This window comes from Rhinopithecus roxellana, chromosome 7 (assembly GCF_007565055.1).
Source record: "Rhinopithecus roxellana isolate Shanxi Qingling chromosome 7, ASM756505v1, whole genome shotgun sequence".
In the NCBI taxonomy this organism is placed as follows: Eukaryota; Metazoa; Chordata; class Mammalia; order Primates; family Cercopithecidae; genus Rhinopithecus; species Rhinopithecus roxellana.
Window position 1 is genome coordinate 56,173,013 of NC_044555.1, and position 27,781 is coordinate 56,200,793.

At 39.2% G+C, this 27,781-nt stretch overlaps 1 protein-coding gene across 8 annotated transcripts in view; it reads left to right on the forward strand.

Moving 5' to 3' along the window:
- ARHGEF6 (Rac/Cdc42 guanine nucleotide exchange factor 6) overlaps positions 1–27,781 on the forward strand; it is a 124,121-nt gene that overhangs the window by 84,247 nt on the left and 12,093 nt on the right. For 4 of the 8 annotated variants that reach the window (XM_030933729.1, XM_030933733.1, XM_030933735.1 and 1 more), the window contains 8 exons: positions 14,759–14,897; positions 17,509–17,568; positions 19,526–19,672; positions 22,510–22,596; positions 23,409–23,487; positions 24,501–24,646; positions 25,710–25,847; positions 27,731–27,751. In XM_030933729.1, coding sequence (XP_030789589.1) covers positions 14,759–14,897; positions 17,509–17,568; positions 19,526–19,672; positions 22,510–22,596; positions 23,409–23,487; positions 24,501–24,646; positions 25,710–25,847; positions 27,731–27,751 — 817 coding nt within the window. The remainder of the gene's footprint in view (positions 1–14,758; positions 14,898–17,508; positions 17,569–19,525; positions 19,673–22,509; positions 22,597–23,408; positions 23,488–24,500; positions 24,647–25,709; positions 25,848–27,730; positions 27,752–27,781) is intronic. The other 4 variants (XM_030933730.1, XM_030933736.1, XM_030933731.1 and 1 more) reach the window with 3 other exon arrangements.

Sequence of the window (27,781 nt, forward strand, 5' to 3'; positions counted from 1 at the left end):
AACTTTTCTTCTGCACCTTTCTCACCTCTTCCAGCCTTCATAGAATTGATGAGAGTTCAGATCTTGCTCTGTATTAGGCCGTGGCTTAAGGGAATGCTGTGGCTGATTTGATCTTCTATCCAGACCATGCAAACTTTCTCCATACAACAATATGGCTGCTTCGCTGTCTTATCATTTGTGTGTTCATAGGAGTATCACTTTTAATTTCCTTCAATAACTTTTCCTTTGCATTCATAACTTGGCTGACTGGTGCAAGAAGCCCAGATTTCAGCATATCTCAGCTTTTGACATGCCTGCCTCACTAAGCTGAATCATTTCTAGCTTTTGATTTCAAGCGAGAGGAGGCCACTGTAGAATTACTAATTGGCCTGATTTCAATTTTGTTGTATCTCAGGGGTGGAGTAGTCAGAACACACACAACATTTACTGATTAAATTCACTATCTTATATGTGCATGGTTCATAGTGCCCCCAAATAGTTACAATAGTGACATCAAAGATCACTGATCACAGGTCTCCATAACAGATATAATAATAATGAAAGCGTTTGGAGTATTGTGGCTGGGCGCGGTGGCTCATGCCTGTAATCCCAGCACTTTGGGAGGCCAAGGTGAGCGGATCACCTGAGGTCGGGAGTTTTAGACCAGCCTGACCAACATGGAGAAACCCTGTCTCTGCTAAAAATACAAAATTAGCTGGGCGTGGTGGTGCATGCCTGTAATCTCAGCTACTTGGGAGGCTGAGGTAGGAGAATCGCTTGAACCTGGGAGGCGGAGGTTGCTGTGAGCTGAGATTGCGCCATTGCACTCCAGCCTGGGCAACAAGAGCAAAACTCTGTCTCAGGAAAAAAAAAAAAAAAAAAATTTAAAAAAAGTTTGGAGTATTGTAAGAATTACCAAAATGTGACACATAGACACAAAGTGAGTGCACACTTTTGGAAAAATGGTACCGATAGACTTGCTCAACACACAGTTGCCACAAAACTTCAATTTGTAAAAAATGCAATTATCTGTGAAGTTCAATAAAGTACAGTGCAATAAAATGAGGTGTGCCTATATATGATTTGAAAAAATGTTCTTTCATTTTTTGGGTTGTCTTTTCAGTTTCTTGATGGTGTCCTCTGAAGAACAAAAATTCTGATTTTACATTTTAATTTTGATGATGTCCAATATGTTGTTTTGTTGTTGTTACTTGCACTTTTGGTGTTATATCTAAGAAATTATTGCCTAATCCAGGTCATGTAGATTCATACCTATTTATTTTCTTAGAGCTTTATAATCTTAGCTTTTATATTTAGGTCTTTAATTACTTTTGAGTCAATTTGTACATATGGTTCCATTTTATTCTTTTGCATGTGGATATCTAGTTGTCCCAGCACCATTTGTTGATTTCTGTTCTTACAAATTGAAGTTGTGTTTTATGGCCCATAACGTGGTCTATCTTGGTGAATGCTCCATGTGAGCGTGAGAAGAAAATGTGGCTGTTGATTAATGAAATATTCTACAAATGTTAATTAGAACCACTTGATTGATAGTTCTATTCAGTTCAACTGTCTACTTACTAATTTTCTGCTGCTGGATCTGTCAATTCCTGATAGAGGGATGTTAAAGTCTAACCACAATAGTAGATTTATCTCTTTTTTCAGTTCTATCAATTTTTGTTTCATGTATTTTGATACTCTGTTGTTAGGTGCATTTACATTAAGGATTATTATGTTTTGTTGGAGAATTTGCCCTTTTATCATTGTATATTTTTCCCTCTTTATCCCTGATAATTTTCCCTGATCTGAAGTCTGCTTTGTCTGAAATTAATACAGCTAGTCCAGCTTTCTTTCAATTATTGCTAATAGGATATATCCTTCTTCATCTCTTTACTTTTAATTGTCATAGATTAAAATATATGTTGTAGACAAAATATAGTTGAGTCTTGCTTCTTAATCCACTCTGACAGTCTCATTCTTTTAATTGGCATATTTAGAAAATTCACATGTTAAGTGATTATTTATATATTTGGATTAGTATCTACCATGTTCGTAACTGTTTTCTATTCATTGCAATTGTTCTTTGTTTCTTTTTTACCTCCCTTTTTCTGCCTTTTCTATTTTTAGTAAACATTTTATATTATTTTATTTCCACTTTTCTCTTAGTATATTATACTCTCTTTAAAAAATTTTACCAGTATCCCTAGAGTTTATGTCATGTATTTACAGCTAAATCTAACAACACTTTCACATAACACCACACCATTTCATAGGTAACTTATAACAGAATATTCTCAATTCTTCCCTCTTATCCCTTATAATATTATTGTAATTCATTTCACTTTTCCATAAAGTAAAAATCACCCAATACACTGTTGCTGTTATTACTTTGAACAGTTATCTATAAAATCAATTAAGAATAAGAAAAATGAGGGCCGGGCGCGGTGGCTCAAGCCTGTAATCCCAGCACTTTGGGAGGCCGAGACGGGCGGATCACGAGGTCAGGAGATCGAGACCATCCTGGCTAACACGGTGAAACCCCGTCTCTACTAAAAAATACAAAAAAACTAGCCGGGCGAGGTGGCGGGCGCCTGTAGTCCCAGCTACTCCGGAGGCTGAGGCAGGAGAATAGCGTGAACCCGGGAGGCGGAGCTTGCAGTGAGCTGAGATCCGGCCACTGCACTCCAGCCTGGGCGACAGAGCAAGACTCCGTCTCAAAAAAAAAAAAAAAAAAAAAAAAAAGAAAAATGAGGCCAGGCGCAGTGGCTCATGCCTGTAATCCCAGCACTTTGGGAGGCCGAGGCAGGGATCATGAGATCGGGAGATCGAGACCATCCTGACTAACACGGCGAAACCCCGTCTCTACTAAAAATACAAAAAAATTAGCCGGGCATGGTGGCGGGCACCTGTAGTCCTAGCTACTCGGGAGGCTGAGGCAGGAGAATGGCGTGAATCCGGGAGGCGGAGCTTGCAGTGAGCCGAGATCGCGCCACTGCATTCCAGCCTGGGCGACAGAGCGAGACTCCATCTCAAAAAAAAAAAAAAAAGAAAGAAAGAAAAAGAAAAAAGAAAAAAAGAAAAATGAAATATTTTGTTTTACCTTCATTTATTATTTTTCTGATACTTTTTCCCATGTATATCCAAGTTTTGTTTGTTTGTTGTTTTTTAACCTATATCACTTTCCTTCTCTCTGAAGAACGTCTTTTAACATTTTTGCAAGGCAAGTCTTCTGGCCACAATTTCCCACATTTTTTGTTTGTTTGAGAAAGTATTTGGAATTCTAGGTTGTCATTTTTTTCCTTCAACACTTTTTTTTTTTTTTTTTTGAGACGGAGTCTCGCTCTATCGCCCAGGCTGGAGTGCAGTGGCCGGATCTCAGCTCACTGCAAGCTCCGCCTCCCGGGTTTACGCCATTCTCCTGCCTCAGCCTCCCGAGTAGCTGGGACCACAGGCGCCCACCACCTCGCCCGGCTAGTTTTTTTGTATTTTTTAGTAGAGACGGGGTTTCACGGTGTTAGCCAGGATGGTCTCGATCTCCTGACCTCGTGATCCACCCGTCTCGGCCTCCCAAAGTGCTGGGATTACAGGCTTGAGCCACCGCGCCCGGCCCCTTCAACACTTTAAATATTTCATTCCATTCTGTTGTTTGCATGGTTTATAATGAGAAGTCTGATAGAATTCTTATCCTTGTTCCTCTATAGGTAAGGTGTATTTCCCTCTCTGGCTTCTTACAAGATTTTCTCGTTGCTTTTGCCTTTCTGCAGCTTGAATATGAAATGGCTAGGTGTAGATAGGTTTTGCTATGTATCCTGCTTGGTGTTCTCAGAGATACCTGGATCTGCAGTTTGGGGCCTGTCAATAATTTTGCAAAATTCTTGGCCTAATAGGCTCAACATTTTAAATATTTATTCTCCTTTCTCTTTCTTTTCTGTGTATATTCCTATTATGCACATGTTACACCTTTTGTACTTGTTCCACAGTTTTTGTGTATTCTTTTCAATTTAAAAATTTTTTCTTTACATTTAAGTTTAGGAAATTTCTGTTGACATATCTTAAAGCTCACTGTTTCTTTCCTCAGCTATGTTTAGCCTATTTATTAGACTATCAAAGGCATTCTTCATTTCTGTCACAGTGTTTTTTATTTCAGGCATTTTCTTTTGATCATTTCTTAGTGTTTCTATCACTCTGCTTACATTACCCATCTTTTATTACATGTTGTCTGTCTTTATCCATTCGAACCTTTAACATATTAAGTATAGTTATTTTGAATTCCCTAATAATTCCAAGATCTGTTGACACAGATCTGAGTCTGATTCTAAAGCTTGCTTTGTCTCCTCAGACTGCTTTTTTCTTGCCTTTCAGCATGCCTTGTAATTTTTTTGTTGGAAGGCAGACTTGATAAATTAAGTAATAGGAACTGAGGTAACTAGGTGTTTACTGTGAGGTTTTCTGTTAATCTGGCTAGAATCTTGCCTGTGTTTAATGTTTGCTGTAGCTGTAAGTATGAGGGGCTTTAGATTTTTCTTGTTTCCTTTTCTTCTCCCTTATTAGCTTTGGCCTCCCTCCCTCCCTCCCTCCCTCCCTCCCTCCCTCCCTCCCTTCCTCCCTCCCTCCCTCCCTCCCTTCCTCCCTTCCTTCCTTCCTTCCTTCCTTCCTTCCTTCCTTCCTTCGTCTCACTGTCTCCCAGGCTGGAGTGCAGTGGTGCGATCTCAGCTCCCTGCAACCTCTGCCTCCCAGGTTCAAGCAATGTTCATGCCTCAGTCTCCCGAGTAGCTGGGATTACAAGCATGTGCCACCATGCCTGGTTAATTTTTTTGTATTTTTAGTTTAGACAGGGTTTCATCAAGTTGGCCAGGCTGGTCTCAAACTCCTGACCTCAAGTGATCCACCTGCCTCAGCTTCCCAAAGTGCTGGGATTGCAGGCCCGAGCCACCACGCCCTGCCTATCTTTGGGTTTCTTAAGAACTCCTTCTTAAATAGAATCTGTGTTTTGCAGATCCCTCCCTGTTATTATATATTGGGGCCCTGTCAATGTGGTGATAAGGTGTTGGGGAAAGGGATACATTCTATAATGTTATGAACAAGTCTCAATTTTTTAGTAGACCTGAGTCCCTGGAAATTGACCTCCAGAAGCAGTTCTTAGCCTTTTTTAGTCCTCTCACATATGGCAGGAAGATGAGAGAGGGCTGAAGCTGGCCTATTGTACCTTCCCCAGGTCATATAAGACTTTGGCAACATAGTTTCCCTTTGTTTTGGACAGGCCTTTGTTTTGGAAAAGGTTCTGGGGTTATTTCAAAATGGATGCCACCCCGCCCCCACTCCTACCCCAAAACATGAGAGGATTTTTCTCTGATCTTCACTATGAGAACATTTTTGGGTTTTTGGATCCCAAACCCACAAAAGTGTTGCCCCACTTCCTCAAGATGGTTCTCCAGGAGTTTTTAAATCTCAAGTTGGGGTCCACATTCAAACTTCAGGAATTCATTAAAATCACCATGCAGGTGTTCCTGCCAGTTACTGGGTCCAGTGCCTTCTGCTTTAGAGAAGCTAATCTCAGCTGTAATTCTCTGTATTCACTGTCTCTCCAGATTTTGAGGTGGTGATTTTTTCTGTGATCTCAATTCTCAGTAAATCTAAGAAAAGTCATTGATTTTCAATTTGTTCAGTGTTTTTAAAATTATGACTATAATGTGATGACTTCCAAGCTCTTTAGATGTCAGAGCTGAAATCAGAAGTGCTTTAATGATTTTTTCACTGTATTTTAATTTTTTATTATTTTAAATGTTTTTGTTATAAATATTCTCTACAATATTTCACTGTATTTTGGGGTGTCTTTTAGTGGTTACTCTAAAACTTTCCATGTATATCTTATGAGAATGGACTTCATTTTTTATGCTAACTTAATTCTGGTTATATACAAAAACGTGATTCCTGTATAACTGTTTCCTCTTCCCTGTTTGTTATTATAAATATTAACTCTATATACACAATAATACATGTTATAATTGTTATTTAATTTTATGTCCATTAATACAACTGAGAGAAAAAAGGAAAGGAAAAATATATTTATAGTGTTTGTTATATTAACTTTCTTATTTATCATTTCTATTTCCCTTCACTTTTTCCTGTGAATTTGTGCTACTATCTGGTGTTATATTCTTATTCCAATAGACCTTTGCTCCCACCCATCTCCTTCATGCTGTGTTTTTCATATATATTAAATTTATGTGTGTATAGGTCCAACAATGAAATTATAAAATTTTGCTTTGTCCAATTGCTTTTATATCAGTTAAGAGAAGAAGAAGCATGTATTTATACAGTCTTTCATAATTGCATATTTACCTTTATTGGTGCTCTTTGTTTTAATATGTGAATTTAAATTTAAATCTGGGTTTACTTGCTTTCAGCCTGAATGTCTACATTGAGTGCTTATTGTAAGATGGATTTTTTAGAAAGGATTCTCTCAGTTCTTGTCTGGGAATGTTTTCATTCCACCTTCCATTTTGAAAGATAGTTTGGATGAATACAGAATTCTTGGTTGGCAGTTCTGTTGAGTATGTCATCCCACTGCCTTCTGGCCTCCAAGATTCTGATGATAAATCAGCTGTTAATATTATCTAGGTTCTCTAGCTCATGACTAGTTGTTTTTATCTTCCTGCTTACAGTTTTCTCCTTGACTTTCAGGATTTTTATTATAATTTGTTTGGGCATGGACCTCTTTGCATTTATCCTACTTGAAATTCATTGAGCTTCTTGTATGTGTGGGTTGATGTTTTCCTCAAATTTAGGATTTTTTAGTCATTATTTCTTTGCATATTTTTTCTGCTCCATTCTCTCTCTCCTCTCTTTTTTAGTACTTCCATTATGCATATGTTATTTTGCTTAAAGATTTTCCAAATTTCTCTGAGGCTCTATTCATTTTTCTTTATTCTTTTTTCTCCTTTTTTATATTGCATAATCTCAATTGATGTATTTTAAGTTTACAGATTCTTTCTTCTGCCAGTTCAGATCAGCTGTTGAGCCCCTCTAATGAAATTTTAAATTTCAGTTATTTTACTTTTGAATTCTAGAATGTTCATTTGGTTCTTCTTCTTCTTTCTTTTTGTTTACAATTTCGATATCTTTATTGATGTTCTCTATGTGGTGAGACATTGTCATCATAGCTTCCTTTACTTCTTTAAGCATGGTTTCCTTTTGTTCTTTGCACATATTTATAATGGCTACTTTGAAGACTTTATTAAGTCTGACATTTTGTCTCTCTTACTGACAATTTCTATTGTTTCTTATTTGTGTGAGTTACGCATTCCTGTTTCTTTGTGTGCCATATTTTTTTTGTTGTTGAGAACAAGACATTTTAGGTAATTTTAAATTTTACAACTCCGATACCGATTTCATTCCCCACTCTCTGGGACATGTTTCTGTTGTTTGCTTATGTGTTTGTTTAGTAACTTGATTGGTCTATGTTAGTGAAGTCTATTTCGCTCACAGTGTACAATCTCTGGTATCACTCTTCAGAGGGCACAGCCTTGGTCAGGCATGCAGTCACTCTGGAATGACAGTGGTCTTAGCAGAGCTCTCTTTGACTGTCTCACTCTCTGATCTCTCTTTTAAGCCCCATTTGGTGTCACACCCAAGTGTTAGGCTCTCCTAATTTCCAGCTGATTGGCTCTAATATTTTAGACAATTTCGTGGGGACATAAATTGCTTCACCATCTGATCTAATTAAGTTCAAGTGGAGACAGTTTTTGAGACCAGACTTTGAGGTTTGTTCTGATCCTTCTTAGCACTTCCTAGCTGTCTCTTTTCCTGGCTCTCTCTCTGGTGACCTAGCTGGCCTATGGGTCAGCTTTTTGCACTTAAGTGACAGGAACTACCTGCCTCCTTTCATTTGCTTACTACCAAAAATCTCCTTTGTTTTGGCATGAGCCCTTAAGCTTGAATATCCCCACATGCCCTTTTCCAAATAAAACAAATTTCTTCATGGAGAGCTTCAGAATTCTTCTGTTCCCATGGACTGTGTCTCCCTCTGGAAAAAATCTCACTACTCTGGGAGCTGGGAAGCATGGGTGCCCTCTGGTTGCCTCTTCCAGCTTGCCTTTTCCAGCATGGAACTCTCTACCCTACACTTGGGCTGGGGTGAGGGTGATTGGGCCTACCCTCCAGCCTGTGTAGGGGCTGCGTGAAGTGAGCTTCTGACCTCTCAGGCACGCTCACCAGGAATTTAGTCTCTTTTACACAGAATTGAAGGGGAGAGATGTGCTGATGGCCTGTCCCTCCTGGCGTGATATCATATTTTTTGACTGGCAGCTGAGAGGCCAGGGAGGCCTCTCTTCTTGGTCACAGTTGCCCAGAATGGAACTTCTGTCAAACTGAGTTGGGAGGAGGGAGAAGAGGGAGGGCTGGTCATAGCTCAAATGCTGTAAATTCTCCCTGTTCTTACTGAGTTTTAGTAGATTTTCCTGAAAATTATTTTTTTCATTTATCTTATATCATTAGGACAACTTCTAGATATTTTATTTATTTTTATTATTATTGGTTTTTTAGAGACAAGGTCTTGCTCTGTCACCTAGGCTGGAGTGCAGTGATACAATCATAGCTCAACACAGCCTTCAACTCCTGGGCTAAAGCAATCCTCCCACCTCAGCCTCCTAAGCAGCTGTGACTGCAGGCACACACCACCACACCCAGCTAATTAAAAAAAATTGTAGAGACAGGGCTTTCACTATGTTGCCCAGAGTTTGCTGGTCTCAAACTCCTGGGCTTAAGTGATCCTCCTGCCTCAGCCTCCCAAAGTGCTGGGATTACAGGTGTGAGCCACTGTGCCTGGCCTAAATGGTTTTCACCTGTTATGCTTTTTTTTTTTCTTTTTCTTTTTCTTTTTTTTTTTTTTTTTTTTTGAGACGGAGTCTCACTCTGTCCCCGGGGCTGGAGTGCAGTGGCCGTATCTCAGCTCACTGCAAGCTCCGCCTCCTGGGTTCACGCCATTCTCCTGCCTCAGCCTCCCGAGTAGCTGGGACTACAGGCGCCCGCCACCTCACCCGGATATTTTTTGTATTTTTTAGTAGAAACGGGGTTTCACCATGTTAGCCAGGATGGTCTCGATCTCCTGACCTCGTGATCCGCCCGTCTCGGCCTCCCAAAGTGCTGGGATTACAGACTTGAGCCACCGCGCCCGGCCTTTTTTTTCTTTTTTACTGAGTAGTGCGTCCAATGAGTCTCATGCCACCATCTCAAAAGTGGAACTCCTTACTGTTTCCTTTTATGTCCTGTGCCCCTGCCTGATCTGAGCCTAAACTTTTTACCACTTTTATACTGTCTCACTTCACAATTCTACCACTTAGAGGCTATTTTACCCAAGGTGATTCACTTCACTTCTAAGCCTTAATTTCCTCACTTGTAAAACGAGGGTCAAACCACCTACCTTGTAGGATTGATGTGAGGATTAAATGAAATAATGTATACTAAGCACCCAGCACAGTGTCACCATGCCCCATGTGTCCTTTAAACATTTTCTACCTACCAGCTACTAGTTTCTTTTTTAGGAAAAAAAGTAGAAAATATTTCAAGCATACAAAGAACAGAGATAATATAAAGTACACCGAAGTACCCACTATTCAGCTAAGAAACAAATTATAGATGCAGTTCAAGTGCTGTGTATCCTCTTCAATATTTCCTGCTCTTCTCTCCCTCACCAGAGTGGACCACAGTCCTAAATTTGTTTTTGTCATTTCCAGGAATGTTTTCATAATTTTCTACATATCTACAATAAAGAGAAAGTGATTCAGAGACTTTTTTTGTTTGATGAATACATAAATGTCCTGTATGTATAAGGGCAAATTCCTTAACACCAATAAAATGAGCACATGTTCTCCTTTTGATATGAAAACAGTATTCTGGATGAATACTGGAAAGAAATGGTTTACCTCAAGTGGCAGACTTTCTGTGGTGTTTAGAGAAGTTTCCATTGTAACTCTGTGTGTTAAAATGTTACTGACTACATTTACCTATGTTAGGAATTTAATTTTATGATTAAAATTAAGTAAAGGTTCCCTCAAACATTATGGTTTAAAGTTTGTTACACGGTTGATTTAAAAGATTCTCAACTTTTTGGTGAACTATAATGCCCTGTTTAATTTTAGTTAATGGTGTTTTTGAGAATTTTACAGTATCCCTTGAAATGATGGAAGACTCACTGGAGTCCTCATAGAACTAAATTTTTATCTTACTGGTTTATTTACAGGTAAAAGGGATGAAAATTAAAATACTTGAGGTTTTTCTCACGTGTGCTTTTAATATAATCTCAGCTATTTTACATGCATCTAGGTGGCAATTTATGCTGACCTATTAAAGGCAAAGCACAGTGAAATGAAATTCATAGAAAATTCACATTAAACATTTTTTAGATGAAGATTTCAGCTAAAATAGGGACATTGGTGGATTTCTGTTCTTTCCTTGCTGAAGCTGTAATGTTCAGGTGAATTTCTTCCTTTCGGCCTTTAGGTGGCAGTACCATACCAGGAATGCTCATAACAATTGGCCCTGAGAAGGGATCCAGCCTTAAAATTGTATGATTGCATGCAGGTGTCTTGTTAAAAATGCAGTCGTGTATGGCCTGAATTTGGATATGTAATCAGACCCCAACCTTGATGTGTCCCCATATTTGCATATCTTTGAATGGCCGCTCTAGTATTTTGTTGTGCCCTGGGTAAGGTCTTTCTGGATTTCCCCTCCCTCGCCCCTGCTAGCTTGCTACGGTAGCTCCTGTTTCTTCCTGGGAATAATCTCTCTTTTACAAAAATACCCTCTTCTCTCCTGTGCTTGCTTCAGTGTGGCATTTATCCTTTTCACGAGGGAGAGGGTTAAATGAGAGATCAGAGAGAAGAGGAGTTGGTGCTAAGACAGATCCGGACCTCACTTCCGTCTCTGCTGTGGTGTGCTTTTGCTCTCCTTAGTTCTCTTCACTCTTTGTTTATCATGGTTGCCAGCAATGAAGACTTTGAGAACCCCCCCGCCAAAAAAAAGTTGTGTACTCGCTCTGGGGACAAGGAGCACAGAAAAAATTCTGAGCCTGGGCTCTGTTCTTTTCTGTCTTTGAAGGACCAGAGAAGGGAGCAAGTAAGACTGATAACAAACCAAAGGTGGTAGGGACAAGGCCAGGCGCGGTGGCTCACGCCTGTAATCCCAGCACTTTGGGTGGCCAAGGCAGGTGGATCACTGGAGGTCAGGAGTTCGAGACCAGGCTGGCCAATATAGCGAAACCCCATCTCTACTAAAAGTACAAAAATTAGCCGGATGTGGTGGTGTGCGTCTGTAGTCCCAGCTACCCAGGAGGCTGAGAGGCAAGAGAATCGCTTGAACCCTGAAGGCGGAGGTTGCAGTGAGTCAATATCGCACTACTGCACTTCAGCCTGGGCAACAGAGCAAGACCGTTCCAAAAAAAAAAAAAAAAAAAGGAGTGGGGACAAAAAAAAGAAGCAAAAGAAGCATACCACCTAATCTCTGGGGCTGGATAAATGAAAAAGAGAAGAAAGGGAACCACACAATCCAGTGTGAGTGGCACTCTTGAAATTTTCCACTGGCCAGAGGCTGTGGCAGCCAGCTCCTCTTGCCTCACCTCCCCTTTTGGGCCACAGTGATTTCCCCTGAAAGGGCTGTTGGGGGAGTAATTGAGGTGGAAAGGAGGAATCTCTGACCTGCTAGGTAGAGTTATGATCATTCAAATTAGAAACCTATACAAAGATGCCACAGAAACACTTCTATATGAGATGGCTAAGCTCTGTAGCGTTATTATAGTATACATAATTTTCTTCAGTTTTCTAGTCCAACCCAGAATATCCCAGAGCCCCATCCACCATGCATTCTATGAAATAAATGTATGTTGTTTTAAACAGCATTTATACACTGAGAACTGCTTCTATTGTATCACGTCACATATACAGAACATGTTAAGCTTGAAAAGCAAGTCTTAATCCACTGCTATTTCAAATGGGCTGTATAAAATTAAAAACTGCATTTAAGAGATTGTTCTTTGGTATAACAATATGTATTTATGTATTATATTTGTGTATAATGATACTAATTTGTGTATTATGTTTATTTGGCTAAATAAAATGTGTCTTTTAGGATCTATTTATCATAGATAAAAGGCATTTTAGGACAATTTTCTTCTTTTGTTGCCCTAGTAAAATTATCTTTTCTGAAGAACCAGTGTTTTAATCCAAGATAGTGATCTCATGTTGTATTGAAATAAATTTAAACTGTTTTATAATATTTAGCAAGCCTAGAAGTTAGAATGCTGCATGGAAAGTAATAATAAAGTACACATTAGCATTTGCTTTTAATTGCTGTAACTCTTGCATCAATTAGAGTAAAACGTTGAGGATGTGGGCAGTCATTTAGTCACCGAAAGAAAAAATAAAACTTGTTTACTAAATTGAAAATAAATTAGAAAAATGATTTTCTCCAAATTACTTTTCTACTCAAATGCACTCCAAACCTGAGTTATTTCCCTAATTATATTTTATATGCAATGAATTTTTAAACCTCTTTATGCACTTTATGCTCTTGGTTGGCAATTAAACATCAACTGAATTTCCATTAAGTTGGAAACCACAGGTACTGGTAGTTTTTAAAGATGTGATTTTAGCAAGGTGTTTGTCTTGGGATAATAATAATAATAATAATGCATCCATTGACTAAAGTGTACAAAATACTGTCCTGCAGAGAGCCGGTATGGTATCCTGAAAAGACCTGAGACTTTGGCTTCAGACCTGAGTATGAATCCCACTGTAGCCACTTACTATCACTCTTCCTCTCAGCTTTGTCATCTGTAAAATGGGGAGAACACCTATGTTGAAATGTTGTTGTCATTAAACAAGAGTGAATGCATGTACAATTCTTAGCATGAAATAGTGGCGTTAAAACCCCCAATATTTAATCTTTGCAATTTTATTAGGAAGTAGGTTTTATCTCTCTTATAAACATGAGTCAGTTGAGGCTCAGGCAACTCATCCAGGGTTGCCAACTCTGTTTTATGACTCCAAGTCTAGGACATTTCCCTCCTTTTGGCTACTTCTGGAGCAAGACTACAAAAACTGATAAAAGGATTAGCAGCAGGGTGGGTGCGGTGGTTCATGCCTGTAGTCCCAGCACTTTGGGAGGCCGAGGTGGGAGGATTGTTTGAGCCCAGGAGTTTGAGACCAGCCTGGGCAACATGGCAAAACCCCGTCTCTATAATTTTTTGTAAGTTTAATAAAAGGGTTAGCAGCAATTGCTAGATATGACCTCTCATATGTGATCTAGACTCCATTAAGGCAGCCATTCCCAGCCCTTTTTTCCTCTGACATACGTGCCATACTGCATGACTCAAGGCTGCTGTTGCATTAGCTGAAACTCCATCTTTTCTCTCCTGCTCAGAAAAGCCCACGAAGGGAGAGTGTGGGTGGGTGTCTGTAATTAATAGGGATAACCTGCAATCCGCTCTGTTTCCAGCCTCCCAGTACTTTATTACTTACAGCAAGTTTTTTGAACACACTTCACACCTTATAGCAGCACACCACAGTTGGGAACCATGGCATAAGATGTGTTCTAGGGAGAATAAGTAGGTCACTTTGCAGTAGGGGTTTCCTCCTGGGGAGTAGTGAGAAAGATGGTGGAGCCAGTAGGAGTCTAAAAAGTCAAGACTTGATCTTGTAGGCACTCAGAGCTTGGGTAGGAAAGCAGTGAGGCTAAAATGGTAGTCTGCAGGACCTGGGAAAAGCCTGGAAGCCAGGAAAACAGTTGGTCTATTGAAGTGAGCCAGATGGGACGAGCTGAAGTCCTGAACTAAGGCAGTGGCAGCAGGAATGGGAACGAATCAACAGATCCAAGAAGATTTGTGACTGACTGGATATGCATGGCCAACCAAAGAGGTAAAAGGGCCGTGTAATAAAGCAGAAGTTTCAACATAAACTGACACTTAGGCAGTAGCTTTCCTTCTCTAAGTATATGTTGCTTAAATGTGTATTAAAATGATCTTGCAGCCCCAGGACTCAATATCCCTGTTGGTGGAAAGTAAACAATCTGGAACGGTGCTAAACAGCAGAGAAAGCACCGGCTTAGAGTTAGACATTTACAACACACAGTTCATAAAATGTTAATACATTTTTTCATCAAGTTACTGCCTTATGTAAGTGTTTGGTTAATCTGCTGCACTGGTTTTAGATATTGGGCTAAGTGACTTTGTGGTTAGTCATACAAACATGCTGGTATCTAAATGTAGGAAGTGATTCTAGAACATTACAAGTGGGTGATACAACCTTGTGGATTGTTATCTTTAGGCACCTGACCAGTCAATAACTAGGACGTTTGAAGTGATTAAGAAAATCTATTTTTAAAATTATACTTTAAGTTCTGGGTCATCTGATACACTGTATATCTCACGCCCATGAATGTAGGCTCCTTAAGGGTGGGGATTTTTTTGTTTGTTTGTTTGCTGCTGTAGCCCCATCAGAGAACAGAGCCTGTCACTTAGTAGATGCTCAATCAGTAATTGTTGAATGTGTGACACCAGGGATCACGAGTGTCTGGCTCACCAAAGGAGCCCTGATGCTGATTTTACAGAAGAAACTTAATAAAGCCTGATTTAGTTGAGCCAAAACAAATTGAACAGCATTTGGACTAGTGAAACACATTTTTATTTGGCTTTATATTGTGTGAAATACAGTAAAATAATTTTAGGTTGATAATTCTTTACATGAGATATTCAGCAGTAACAAAACTATATTTGTTCTTTTGCTAGTGATGAGTTGGAACAATTCATGGAAAATCAAGGTGCATCGAGCCCAGGTATCCTCATTTTAACAACAAGCCTCAGCAAACCATTCATGCGACTGGAGAAATATGTTACTCTCTTGCAAGAGTTGGAACGGCATATGGAGGTAAGGGAAGGTGAACTTTTTCAAGCTCCTGTGCCAAGTATGGTCCTGTGCTCTGGAGGACGCAGCCAATTTGCCTCCAAAATGGCCTTGCAGAGGAATCAAGGTCTTGGATTCAAAGTTTACTTTATCTCTTCTTCCCTCCTCTCAGGCTTCTAGTTTTCCTCTTTATGCAGCAAAATAAGATCCTTATTCTTTGCTACTAGGTATTAATGATCATTCGCCCTTTTCGCTCTTCTCTTCCAAGCCTTAGTCCTGTGGCTTCCCTTAAGTCTATGCTTACTTGCTAACTGGGGTTTTCTTTTGCCCTCTCAGTAGTTTGGTCAAAATCCAACTAAGAAATCTTCTTTGGTTCTGGTATATTAACCAACTTTATCATGGGAGATAAAGCAAAACAACATCAGAATGTACAAAGAACAAGTTCATTATAGACAGGAATATTTATCTGTAGAATTCTGCCATCATTCAACTTCCTGACTCTGGATGACAATGGAAGATTCTGGTATTCCTTAAAGACCAATGAATGGGTACAATATTAGTGGTATCTCGCTACACATCATGCATGTACATCAGAGTCCCTCCACATTTTTATTTATAAACCTACAGTTTACTTGCAACTCTTGTAGCATAGCTATAATCTTTTCTAAATATTAAGATTTTGCGATGAGGCCTGATAATTGAATATTTTTTCACCAAGAACCAAAGGCCTCATGTTATGAAAAACCAATCAGCAGAGCTAGCTCCTTGAGGCTTTCTTTTGTGATTGTTCATGGGGGATTTAAGTGTGGGTGGGAGAGGAGGGCCTGCTGGAGGAGGCTGCATTTACCCTAGTTGCTCTTCCTGTGTCTGGGGAAAGGTTTTGAGGTTTCAAGGGGTTTGATTATCTTTAAAGAAAAAGGGTGCACCCGCACTCTGCCGGGCTTGTCAGCATTTGTCAGGATTGAAAGCATGTTCTCTGAGTGAAACCACATTCTCAGGGTATTTGACCTGCCTGAAAGCTGGAGGCAGTGGGGAGCTTGTGAGCAAAGCCTGTCAGTGTGAAATTTCAGTTAGGGCTCAGGAAGGTGTTGACCTCTGGATGCCTTTCCATAAGCTAAACCAGTTTGCTGAACCGTTTGAGGTTTGCCCCTCCTTGCTTATCACAAAAATCCAGAAACAAGTGGCCTCAGTTTCTATTACTTTTCAGTGTCAAAATACAAATATGCACTTAGTTTGGGGAGAAACAAATCCCAGACGCTCCTGCTGCCTGGATCCTATGTCTCAGCCTTTCTTGTAGTGGAGTCTGTTCTCCTCCTGCCTCCATTTGCTGTGGGTCACATGTCTTTGGCTGCCTCTCATTTCCCATCATCAGAAAATACAAGCCCTTAGTACTAGTTTGCCACTCTAAACTTTGTGCAGATTTTAGAGCATTTGGCATGGCTGCTAACAGTAGAATAAAACCTGAAATTTTTGGCTGTCAGTTGATTTGGATAAGGATAAATTTTACTGTAAAGGAATACAACCTTACTTTTTATGAGCAATGTCATTCTTGGCTTATATCAGGCCCTTAATCTGTTCAGCTCTGTATTTTATCACCTGAGACTAGTGGGGCAGGAAATGTAGTCGTCCCTTACTCCAGCTAAGTTTCAAAGGTCATATCCCATATGCCCCAATGTTAGGTGCACATCTACCCATAAGAATCTCTATCTTCCCTTCATAAACAGTTATGGAATTGTGGATTCCTCTAAGCCATTTTTGAATCTGTCCACTTTTCGGAATTGCAAGTACCACAGGATCGCAGGCCATGTGTAAGAGCTTGCTTAAGAAGGAAAATATGGTATGAAACTTGGAATCTTTTCCCATCTGCCATGTTCACACTGCTGAAAGAAAATGGAGGCATTTTAGGAAATGGAGTTAGATTGATTTTTCTCTTGGATTTTTGTTGTTGTTGTTTGTTTGTTTCGAGACAGGGTCTCACTCTATCACCCAGGCTGGAGTATAGTGGCACAATCACAGCTCATCACAGCCTCGACCTCTGGGCTCAGCTGATCCTCCCAGCTCAGCCTCCCAAGTAGCTGGGACTATAGGCATGCACCACCATGCCCGGCTGATAGATTGATTTTTCTCTAACCACGACTCTTGTTTCCACCATTCCCTACCTTCTGTCATCTACCAACAATATGACCTAATGATGTCCCCCGAATAATTATTTGATTATTATATTTATTATTAAATAATCATTATCCAAAGTATAATAGCAAAAAGGGAAATGGGAACTCTTGCCTTTTGCTACACAGTTACTAAATATATTATGCATTACCAACTCTCTTAATTTCTAAATCACCTAATAATTAGAGTTGCTGAGATTCCAGATGCTTCCATGCTGCTCTATTTTTTAATCTTTAAATTTAGTATGCAGTAAAATTAATATTTTTCTTCTGGTGCACAGTTCTATGAGTTTTCACACAGGTATAGATTCATGTTACCACGACCACAATTAAAATACGGAACAGTTCCATCATCCTCCAAAATTCTCTTGCTATCTTTGTGGCCATACCCTCCTTCTACCCCTAACCCTTGGCAACTGCTGATCCTCTCTCCTCTAACATTGTTTTCAAATGTATTCCTTTGATAGGATACTCATCCAGATCACCAGGATATTCTGAAAGCAATCGTAGCATTCAAAACTCTCATGGTAGGTGATACTTTAAAATCACAATTCTCCATTTTGTATACTTTATTCCTGAAAGAACGATTTGTGTGTAACATTTCTTTCCCTATACAAAGGTCTTTAGAATGGAAATAATAAGCTTTCATGACAGTATAGCAGTGATTGTTTCATTTAATTTTGTCCTCCAAAAATCATGCTTACCTAAGAAAGGTTGCCAGGCTGAGGGTATAAAGCAATCACATTTACAGTCTCAGCCACATTAAGCCACATTAAGCATTGGTGTGTAGGTGGGGGGTTTCCTTTTGTCTCTTTGTCTTTACCCCCATTGCTCACCTAATGACGAGTCTGTGTAACTCGTCATTCACTGATTTGCATCAATACTGGATTCAACTAGTTATGCCAAAGGGTATGAGTTTTTTTTTTTTTTTTTTGCATATGAAGAAGAAATCCTTCATCAAATTTAAAAGGGGGGAAAAAACCCAAAGTACTAAAATGCAATTGCTTTATATAGGTTGCTATCAAAAGTACCTGTGATCTTGTATCTTCAGTATGATGGTTAATGTATCTTCTTGAACCCACTGATATAAAACCACTTGGTGCCATTTTAGGAGGAAAGAAAACTTCATTTTGGGCAATTGATTAAACTTACCTTCATTTCACACAATTCTGTAGCATTATAAGTGATTTGGACTAATGTTTAATTATTAATCCTTGTTGAAAGATCAGTAATTGATGTGTCTGTAGTTGAACAGCAAGTTGAAGACCAGAGTAAGTATTAGGTTAAAATTGCCATTGTTATATGCCAAAAACAGTCCAATATTGGCAGTTTTACATGGCGCAAGCTAATAGAACAACCCAGTGAAACCCACAGTGTTTATTATAATTATGGTTCTATTTTTTCTTGTATAAATAGGAATGTAAAATGAGTCTTTTTGAAAACCTATATTTCTTTCTGATTATGTTATATAACTTGCCTTGATGGTTTAGTATATTTATTCCTACTATAGGTGCTCTTAAAATATGTGTACAGTGAATTTATTTCTTTGTGTTTCCATGTAGCTGAAAGGGACAGCAGAGATTTTATAGAAAATATACCCCCCAGAATATTATCTTGCATTCATTTGGAAACGGTAACAGAAGTAGCCATGTGCTTGTTTTTTGTATTCAATTTGGAAGGCATGCTGTTAAATTACTCTAAGATAAACTCAGTGTCTTAAGCTATATATATATATATATATATATAGTATTCATACCCCACATAGTGTTGGCAAACTGTAAATTGTTTCTTGGTTTGAATTTTCAGTATGTCATCATGAAATTCAGTTGTATCTCTTTTTTCCAATCCTTTTAGAAATAAAAACTAATTTAGTATTTTTTTCATAGCAATCTTGGTCCTTAAACAAAGTACAGTAGTGCCTAGGTTTCATTATCAGTTTGATTCACTGTGGCATAAAGAATTTAATTTTCTCTTTCACTATAACTCCAGGAGAAATTTTTTGTTTTTTATTATTTTCAGGATGTTACCTTGTTGGAAATTGAGCATATGTTCGAAATACAATTATTTTGTCACTAAAGCCCTATTTATGCAAAGATAGACAACGTAAGAGGAGCTCAAGCAGGGGCACCAACCAGTAGATCTGAATCTACTAGGTCCTCACCTGGCTCTGGTCAGTGTGATTTGGCTGCTTGCTTTCCCATGTTCTTTACAGGGAGGGAAATAAGCTCTTTCTAGCATTTTGTTTTGACGCTTTGGCAAAATGAAAAATAGGCCTCCCTCACAAAACTTTTGGGGGCTCAAGCCTAGAGATTTAGGGTAGTGGATCTTTCTGTCTATCAAAAACAGACCTGGTCATGGGATTCATGATGAGGAAACAGGGGCTCAATGGGAACCAAAGAGTCAGAAGCCACATCTTACTTTGGTCTTATTTTAGTCTGTTTCATAAGAATTCCTATTCCATTATGTTCTGCTTTGGTTCTGTAGGGGCAATGTCAAGATCTGAGGAAGAGAAAACAGCTGGAGTTACAGATACTGTCGGAACCTATTCAGGCATGGGAAGGAGAAGATATTAAAAACTTGGGAAGTGTGATTTTTATGTCACAAGTAATGGTGCAGTATGGAGCATGTGAGGTAAGGTGTTTCAAATCTCAACATCATTTCTTCCATCTTTCATATTTTTCTTCCTTTTTTTTTTGACAGAGTCTTGTTCTGTCACCCAGGCTGGAGTGCAGTGGTGCCATCTTGGCTCACTGCAACCTCTGCCTCCTGGGTTCAAGCGATCCTCCTGCCTGAGCCTCTTAAGCAGTTTTTCTTCCTTGTTCTTCCACCAAAGTCAAATTGTACAACATCGAAATCAGAAGCTGAGCACCTATTCTTTGTTCAACATTCTGCTAGGTGCTGTGGGAGATAAGAGAAAAGAACAAGCAACGATCCCTGTTTTCAAAGAACTCATTAAAAACAGACTAAAACACAAGTTGCAACTAGCAAACAAACCAAATAGTCAATGTTCGATTTTGCAATCTCAACAATAGAGTCCATAAAAGTTCACAGGAGGGAGAGTTCAAGAAGACCTTATGGAGACAGGAATTGAGGAGGGGGCACAAAAACAAAAGGGGAGGATTTCACAAGGCAGAGGTCATTGTTACTTAGGAGAGAACAGAAATGTGGCTTTGGTTTGCTGCAGCACAGTAAGAAAACCAGCCTGTAGGGAGCAAAAGAAGCAACTTGGCCATAGTAAAAGACTGATAGAGTCAGGTAGAATTAGATTATGCAGAAGCTTGACATCAGGCAAGAGTAGTTCAGATGGATGCAGCAGGCCGTGGGAAATAATGAAAGAGTCCAGAGTCATATAGAACAACACTCTGAAAGGGATGTTTCACACTAATCTGACACCCATATATGTCAAATGAACTGGAGGGAATGGACGAGAAGCAGAAAGGCCAGCTGGGATGGAAAGTGAGAAGGAGTCCCCTAAGACAGTGGTGACAGAGGGAATGGAGAGAAGGGGCAAATTGGAGGCATCTTTAGAAGGGAAAGTCAACAGGAAGTGGTTCCCTTGGGCTAGAGGAGATGAAGAATGTAATTTTAGACCTGTAGATATCTGGGTGGAGATGTCCCATAGGCAGCTGTTAACGAAGTACGGAAATGTGAGTGAGAGGTCAGAGTTAGAGGCAGAGACTTAGATGTCCCTAACAGATGTGCCCTCCTAGGAAGTAAATATCCAGAGAGAAGCCCGGGGGGTGGGGGTAGGGGGGGCTGAAGATGGATTATTTCTTTTAAGAAGGGGCCAGGGAAAGGGAGAAAGGTTGATTATGGCACCTGGTTTGATTTATCGGGTGTTAGAATTGTCTTCCTTCTCCCAAAACATCTTCCTACACTCTCTGACACGTCTTTGGCAGAGATTCATTACTTTGGGTTAATAAACAATCTCATTTAAAATGCAGATACCCCAGGGAAGGTTAATGCAGTGAATCTAACTATTAGTCATTCACACCTTTGGGATAAACCTCTTGGGTGAAGGCAGGAGGAATCAGTGCCAGAAAAAATAAAAAGAGAAAGAGGAAGGTAGAGAAGAACTGGGGGAGCACGGTGTCGTGGAAATTCCACGAGGAGCATTTGAAAATGGCCAGTGTGCTGACTGCTGCTGAAGGTTCAGAGGGCAAGGAATGTGAGGACCAAGAGGAAGCCATTGGATTTTGCTAGAAGGCAGTTATTGATGACTTTGCAAGAGCAAGGAGGGTGCAGTTAGGGATGGATCAATGCAGAGAAAATGAAGGCAGCAAGTAATTTGGCAGTAAAATGTCAAGAAATGGGATATTATGCATGAAGAGCCATATGGGGGCAAGCCAAGGTCTGTTAGGATAGGAGGTGTACATATGTTAAAGAAAAAGAGGAAAAGCTAGTAAAACAGAAGAGGATGCTGGGAGAAGAAGAGGAGATGTCTGTAGAGGAAAACTAAGTGAGACAAAGATGTGAGAGAATGTGGAGCACTTGTTAGAATAGTTAGCCTGGAAGGGTTGCTCTTCTCAAATGGAAGGAAGGAGATGGAGACAGGCAAAAGGATAATTTTAGCTAAGATGACTGGGCATGGAAGCCAAATGTAATTTTTGCGTATACTAATTGCATATCTGTTGAAGGGGCTCACAGCAGCCCTCATGTGTCGAGGTTTCCTCAGTGCCATTAAACAAGTGTATGGGAGGCCAAGGTGGGTGGATCACCTTAAGTCGGGAGTTTGAGATCACCCTGACCAACATGGAGAAACCCCATCTCTACTAAAATACAAAATTAGCCAGGAGTGGTGGCACATACCTGTAATCCCAGCTACTTGGAAGGCTGAGGCAGGAGAATTGCTTGAACCCGGGAGGTGGAGGTTGCAGTGAGCCGAGATTGTGCCATTGCACTCCAACCTGGGCAAAAAGAGCGAAACTCCGTCTCAAAAAAAAAAAAAAAAAAAAAAAAAGGTGTATCTACTTTTACATTTTACATAAATCCAATAATTATCTTGTTCTTAATGACTAAAGTTAATTTTATGAATATGACTTTAACACGTTAGAGCATACTAAATTTCTTATCACCTGAAAACCCCTTCATTTTGCCATTTTTTCAAAGTACAATATATTTTCATTTTGTGAACCTGGAGACTTATTTTGTGCCCAGGTCTAGCACATCTCACTGGCTGCATAAACTGTGGTGACTTCTCAGGCTTTCATACATGGAAAGCAAGCATGGCTATTTGTATTTAATTGTTATGTATAGGAAGAAGAGAGATAAACTGTGGGTTTATGTCCATGTCAAAATAAAATTCAACTAGTTTTGTGTTTTCAAGTTGGGTATCTTTTTTAAAAAATTATTGTTAATGTTTCAGTTGTTTATATAAGGTCTATGTTATAAGGCAGTGATTCCAGAAATTCTCAACAGATAAAATGTCCAATTCTGTTCTTCATGTGTTATTGTTCATTCTCTCTCAGGAAAAAGAGGAGCGGTACCTTATGTTATTTTCAAATGTCCTGATAATGTTATCTGCAAGTCCTCGGATGAGTGGCTTTATCTATCAGGTTAGTAGATTTCACATAAAACATATAGTAGACCCACTAATGAAAACAGGTTTCCATCCAGATGCAGTATCTCCACTATGGCATTAAAAGCTCAAGCCAGGAGAACCAGAATGTTCTGACCCTTCGTTGTAATTAAAGAGCTTGTAAGAGCAGATGTTCCTTAGATCAAAGACCTTTGTATTAGTATAATGAGTTTATCTTGAATATATCCACTGCTTTAGTTATGCACTAGGTTTTGCATGCATAAATGGAAACTAGATAAATTAGCAGCAGTATTGTACAGGCCCATGTCATTATTGCTGAGAAAACATAAAGCTGGGACCTGCTCCTATGTTTGTCTTATTATAGTCACAGCACATGATTCAGGCTTCTAAGAAGCATGTTAAATAACAGGCTTCTAAAGAAGCATGTTATTCCTTAGGAAATTAAACATCCCTCAGTCAACTCCCAAGATATAGAGCATTATTTACTATTGCCTGTTACATCTTGGCCTGACACTTAGTAGTTTTTATAACATCTGAGCCTTCACTTTTTTTACTGATTCTTATGAAAATATGTTAGAAAAGGAAACTGCTTTGTAAATCCTGATCTTATAGTTTAGGGTGTGTTAGCCAAACACAATCCACATTTTCCCACTTGCTTTCTTAGTCTGATGAAAATTTAGAGCAGGGAATCATATTATCTGCTCTTGACATAGTGGAAAAATGCGTCTAGCCATAATTTTGCAGTGCTGAGAGGGTCAGAAAATCTAAGTGAAATAAACAGAGACCTGTATGACTGCAGAATTAATGAGAATGTTCTTTTTCTAATAGGGAAAAATACCAATAGCAGGAACGGTGGTGACTAGATTAGATGAAATTGAAGGGAATGACTGCACATTTGAAATCACTGGTAGGTAATTTTCTCTTTTTCATGTAACTACTTCCAATTCTTTTTGGAATGAAGGGGAATTTAATAAATAAATGTCATTATTTTCAGTTACATAGGCCACGAGCACATTTTACACAGGCATGGCAAAGTATATTCCATTTCCTGGGATAATTAGGGTACAGCAATAGCACAGAGAAGTCTCCTCTCATTCAAAAGCCATGGCTTTGCCATTAGTTTCAATCTTCTGTTGCATAAGAGCTACTTGTGAGAGCTAAGGAATAACAAAATGGACTGATGTAAATGCAGTTTTCTACCCCTCTGTCATTTGTTCCCTGGTGGCAGAGGAGCCAAAGATATGGACTTTTATCAGCAATTTTATCATCAGCCCATGAGTTAGTAAGATTTGGTTGTATTTCTAAAAAGTTCTGAAAAGACATCAAACTTTCTTCACAAATTGAGCATAATGCCAGGCTTCAGTAATGCTCCCTGACATTTTAGCTTATGATCCCTTTTGCCAGGCCTGTGTCATTTATATGTAGTGGCTTCACTATTGGTGCTGATACGGCACAGTGGCTAAGACTGGGATCATGGCCTTACCCTCTTCTTTCCCAAGAAGGAGCCTAAGGTTTGGTATTTGCCAAAAGGTTGTAAACAGTCTTAGTTGGATCTTGTTCCAACGTTGATACTGGGGGAACCAGTACAATATTCCCACTTTAGACTTAACTAGATGGGCTATGTGCTTACGTTTTTGGATTGCAAGTTTGTATATAGTGAAGTTTTACACTACTTTTAAGCTTCTGTAAGCAGTAAAAATCAAGGATAGTTTTCTAAATCAGACATGAATATTTATTTACTTTATCATCACAGGTTATCTGTTTCTGCTATAGAAATTTCAACAGGGTTATCCCATAGGTATGAAAACCCCTGAAAATACACACCCAAGTCCTAGTTGCATGAAGTGTATTTATGAATGGGAGAAGCTCAAGTTTTTCCTTGCCTTCTGTTTTCAAATTGATCATAATTGGGGGATGTAGGTAACATGGTGGAGAGAATTGTGGTCCATTGCAACAATAACCAGGACTTCCAGGAATGGTTGGAGCAGCTGAACAGACTGATCAGAGGACCTGCCTCTTGCAGTTCATTATCCAAAACCTCATCGTCATCATGCAGTGCTCATTCCGTAAGTAGTCCATGTGTTCTGTCCAGAGATTATTGAGTCTTTCATCAACTCCTGCCTGCTGGAGACTTATTTAGAAGAAGCAGCAAGCACACCCTCAGCCTTTTGGGCAGCCTATATTTGTAGATTTTGAAGTACAGTTAAACCTCACTCATTCTGATTTCTCATTATGAGGCCCATCCAAATTAATGAAAAGGTTTACTTAGAGGTGTGCAGTTCTGTTTGACAGTATTCAGGTACCCCAACTAACTGCTAGCAAAGTATTTCTAACCAGAAGTCCTGCTAAAATATTTTAATGATAAGCAAGGCTTATTTCAATGAGCAGTGGTTACTGTCCTACTAACAATGGGCTAAGTAGAAACCGATAGTTTACCTCCCTAAGTACTTAAACATCTCCATGTCATCTCACTCATGCTCTCACATTTGCTCAGTAACCTTCTTCAAAGGTAAACTTTTAGCATTGTCTCTTTCTGAGTTATCACAAATTTAGACTTTGGAATTTGAATTGATGAGATTTTACTGTACTTGCTGAGTGAGATGGAAGATACGCTGTGTTGTTTGTTAACATACAAACCTATGATGCCAAAATTCCAGTTTTGAGCACTGTGTGTTGTTGTCGGAAGAATATGGGCTTTGGCTTCAGATCTGGGTTCAAATCTTGGCTTTGCCAATTACTAGTTAGTTACTTCACTTGACTGAGTCTATGTTTTAGGCTGTTTTCATGAAATAATCTATTTAAGCACCTACCAGAGTGCCAAACATATCACTGTACTCAAATGTTGACTGCTACTCCATTTTCCTTCCTTACAGAGGAAAGAAAATTAAATTAATTAAATTCCAGATGAGAAAGAGAGGACAGGATCATGGAATGTTGAGTCAATTTTGTGCTGTTTCTTAGAGACCCCGTAATCTTGACTGGAAAGAGCCAGTTCTCAAACTGGAGACTTTTGTTCTTCCGTCTATCCCTTTCTATGGCTGTCTTTGCTGATCCAATGAAGCTATTGTTGTTCTCTCACTGTGTGGCATAAGGTCGGGTTCAGATGGCAGATTGCCAACATCTCATCAGACATTTTCCCAGTCTTTTAGCTCTACTGGACAGCCCCGAGGACCCTTGGAGCCTCCTCAAATTATAAAACCGTGGAGTTTAAGTTGTCTACGACCTGCACCTCCACTTAGACCATCAGCAGCACTAGGTTATAAAGAGGTAATTTTGCTACCTATGGTATAAAATGCTTCTGACAAGTTAATTTCATAGCTTATTACAAATAGTTCTGTGGGAATGTGCTAGAATTTAAGATAGGTGGTATATGTGAGTCAGTCTTGAATTGCTAGACTCAGTGATTTGTTTGGTTTCTTAATTTTCCGTTTCCCATTATCCATCTGCAAATATGTACTGAATATCTACAGGATCTATGTGCACTGCCTGAGTGTTCCCAGTCTCCTCCTGAAGTGCCTCTGGTTTACCTTAATGATTATTATGGTAATTCTTTAGATTCATTAATAATGTACACAAATCTCAAACAAGAGCCACTTCATTGTAGTTGAGTTGCCAATGAAGCAGACCTAATTCAGCATTTGGGATCATTTTGATCAATTTGAACCAAATTAGTAAAGTGTTATGGGACCAAGCTATGAGTCCAAACTATAAAAGTGATATTTGCTTCAATTGGAATGAGAAAAGAATTTGATGAAAGGAGTGTCTTTTTAAAAGAGGCTTCTCAGAGACAACCTTAAAGGCCATTTGATATTTGGGTAGTGTGGGGATTTAAAGGTTTTGTGTATTTTTTTTTTCTCTTGAAGTTGCAGTCAGGAAGTGTCACTCACTAGCTTCTGTAACTGTGTGGAGTATTACTTTTCCATCCAAACAGTGGCTTTATCCCTAACCTGTCTCAAATCATTTCAGATTTCAGAAAAGATACTCATTTATTAGTAACTGTTCTTTAAATCAGTCTTGTTGGGTGAAGATTAAGTTTGTGACAGTTATGAGATGAGTCTTAGAATTATGGGGCAAAGGCAGCATATATTCTAGATCAAATGTGTGTTTTGATGAGTGATGCAGACTCAGCTCAATTTTGAGTGTTTTGATTTAAACCACCATGCTTTTGTTTCGATTAATTGTTGCTACCAACTCTAAGTGCAGTAAAAATAAGACAATATTTGGACACTGGATGATTTTTTGATCCTTTCAACTTGACATGATAGGACAAACTGAACTGAATCTTTGTTATATAACTCTATTTAGAATTTGGTCAGGAAGCAGTCCCATAGATTTACTTTGGAAATTTACCTGCAATTCTTGCAATCATCCAATTTTCTTCTTTGATTATGTAAACCAGGAGTGCCACTTCATAGTTACCTAGGTCTCCTTTTTAATGATGGATATTTTGTAATTATCAGTTACTAAGTTCAAATTAAGGTGAGCTTTGAAGAGTAAAGTTGACTTAATCCTTCACATAACTAATCTATTAAAACTAAGGCATGATCACTTCGTTTCTGCTGGGGGAAAAGAGTTATTAATATATTCCTGCGGCCGGGCGCGGTGGCTCAAGCCTGTAATCCCAGCACTTTGGGAGGCCGAGACGGGCGGATCATGAGGTCAGGAGATCGAGACTATCCTGGCTAACATGGTGAAACCCCGTCTCTATTAAAAAATACAAAAAACTAGCCGGGCGAGGTGGCGGGCGCCTGTAGTCCCAGCTACTGGGGAGGCTGAGGCAGGAGAATGGCGTGAACCCGGGAGGCGGAGCTTGCAGTGAGCTGAGATCCGGCCACTGCACTCCAGCCCGGGTGATAGAGCGAGACTCCGTCTCAAAAAAAAAAAAAAAAATTAATATATTCCTACTAGATAGTATGTATTTCAGTTGTTTTCAGCATTTGTTATTCTGCACAGAACTGTATTCCTCAGGCTTTTGCATGATAATATTGCATCTGAAACTAATGTGGGAAATGTGATTATATTCCCTCCGTGTAATTTATGATAACACTAACATTTCAAATGTTGTTTTAGAATTATTGATAAGTGGATTTGGTCATTATAACCATCGACCTCTCACGCTCATCTTCTCTTTCTTTACATATTCATTTTAGAGGATGTCTTATATCTTAAAGGTAAGGGTAGAACAATATCTTTGGCTTACA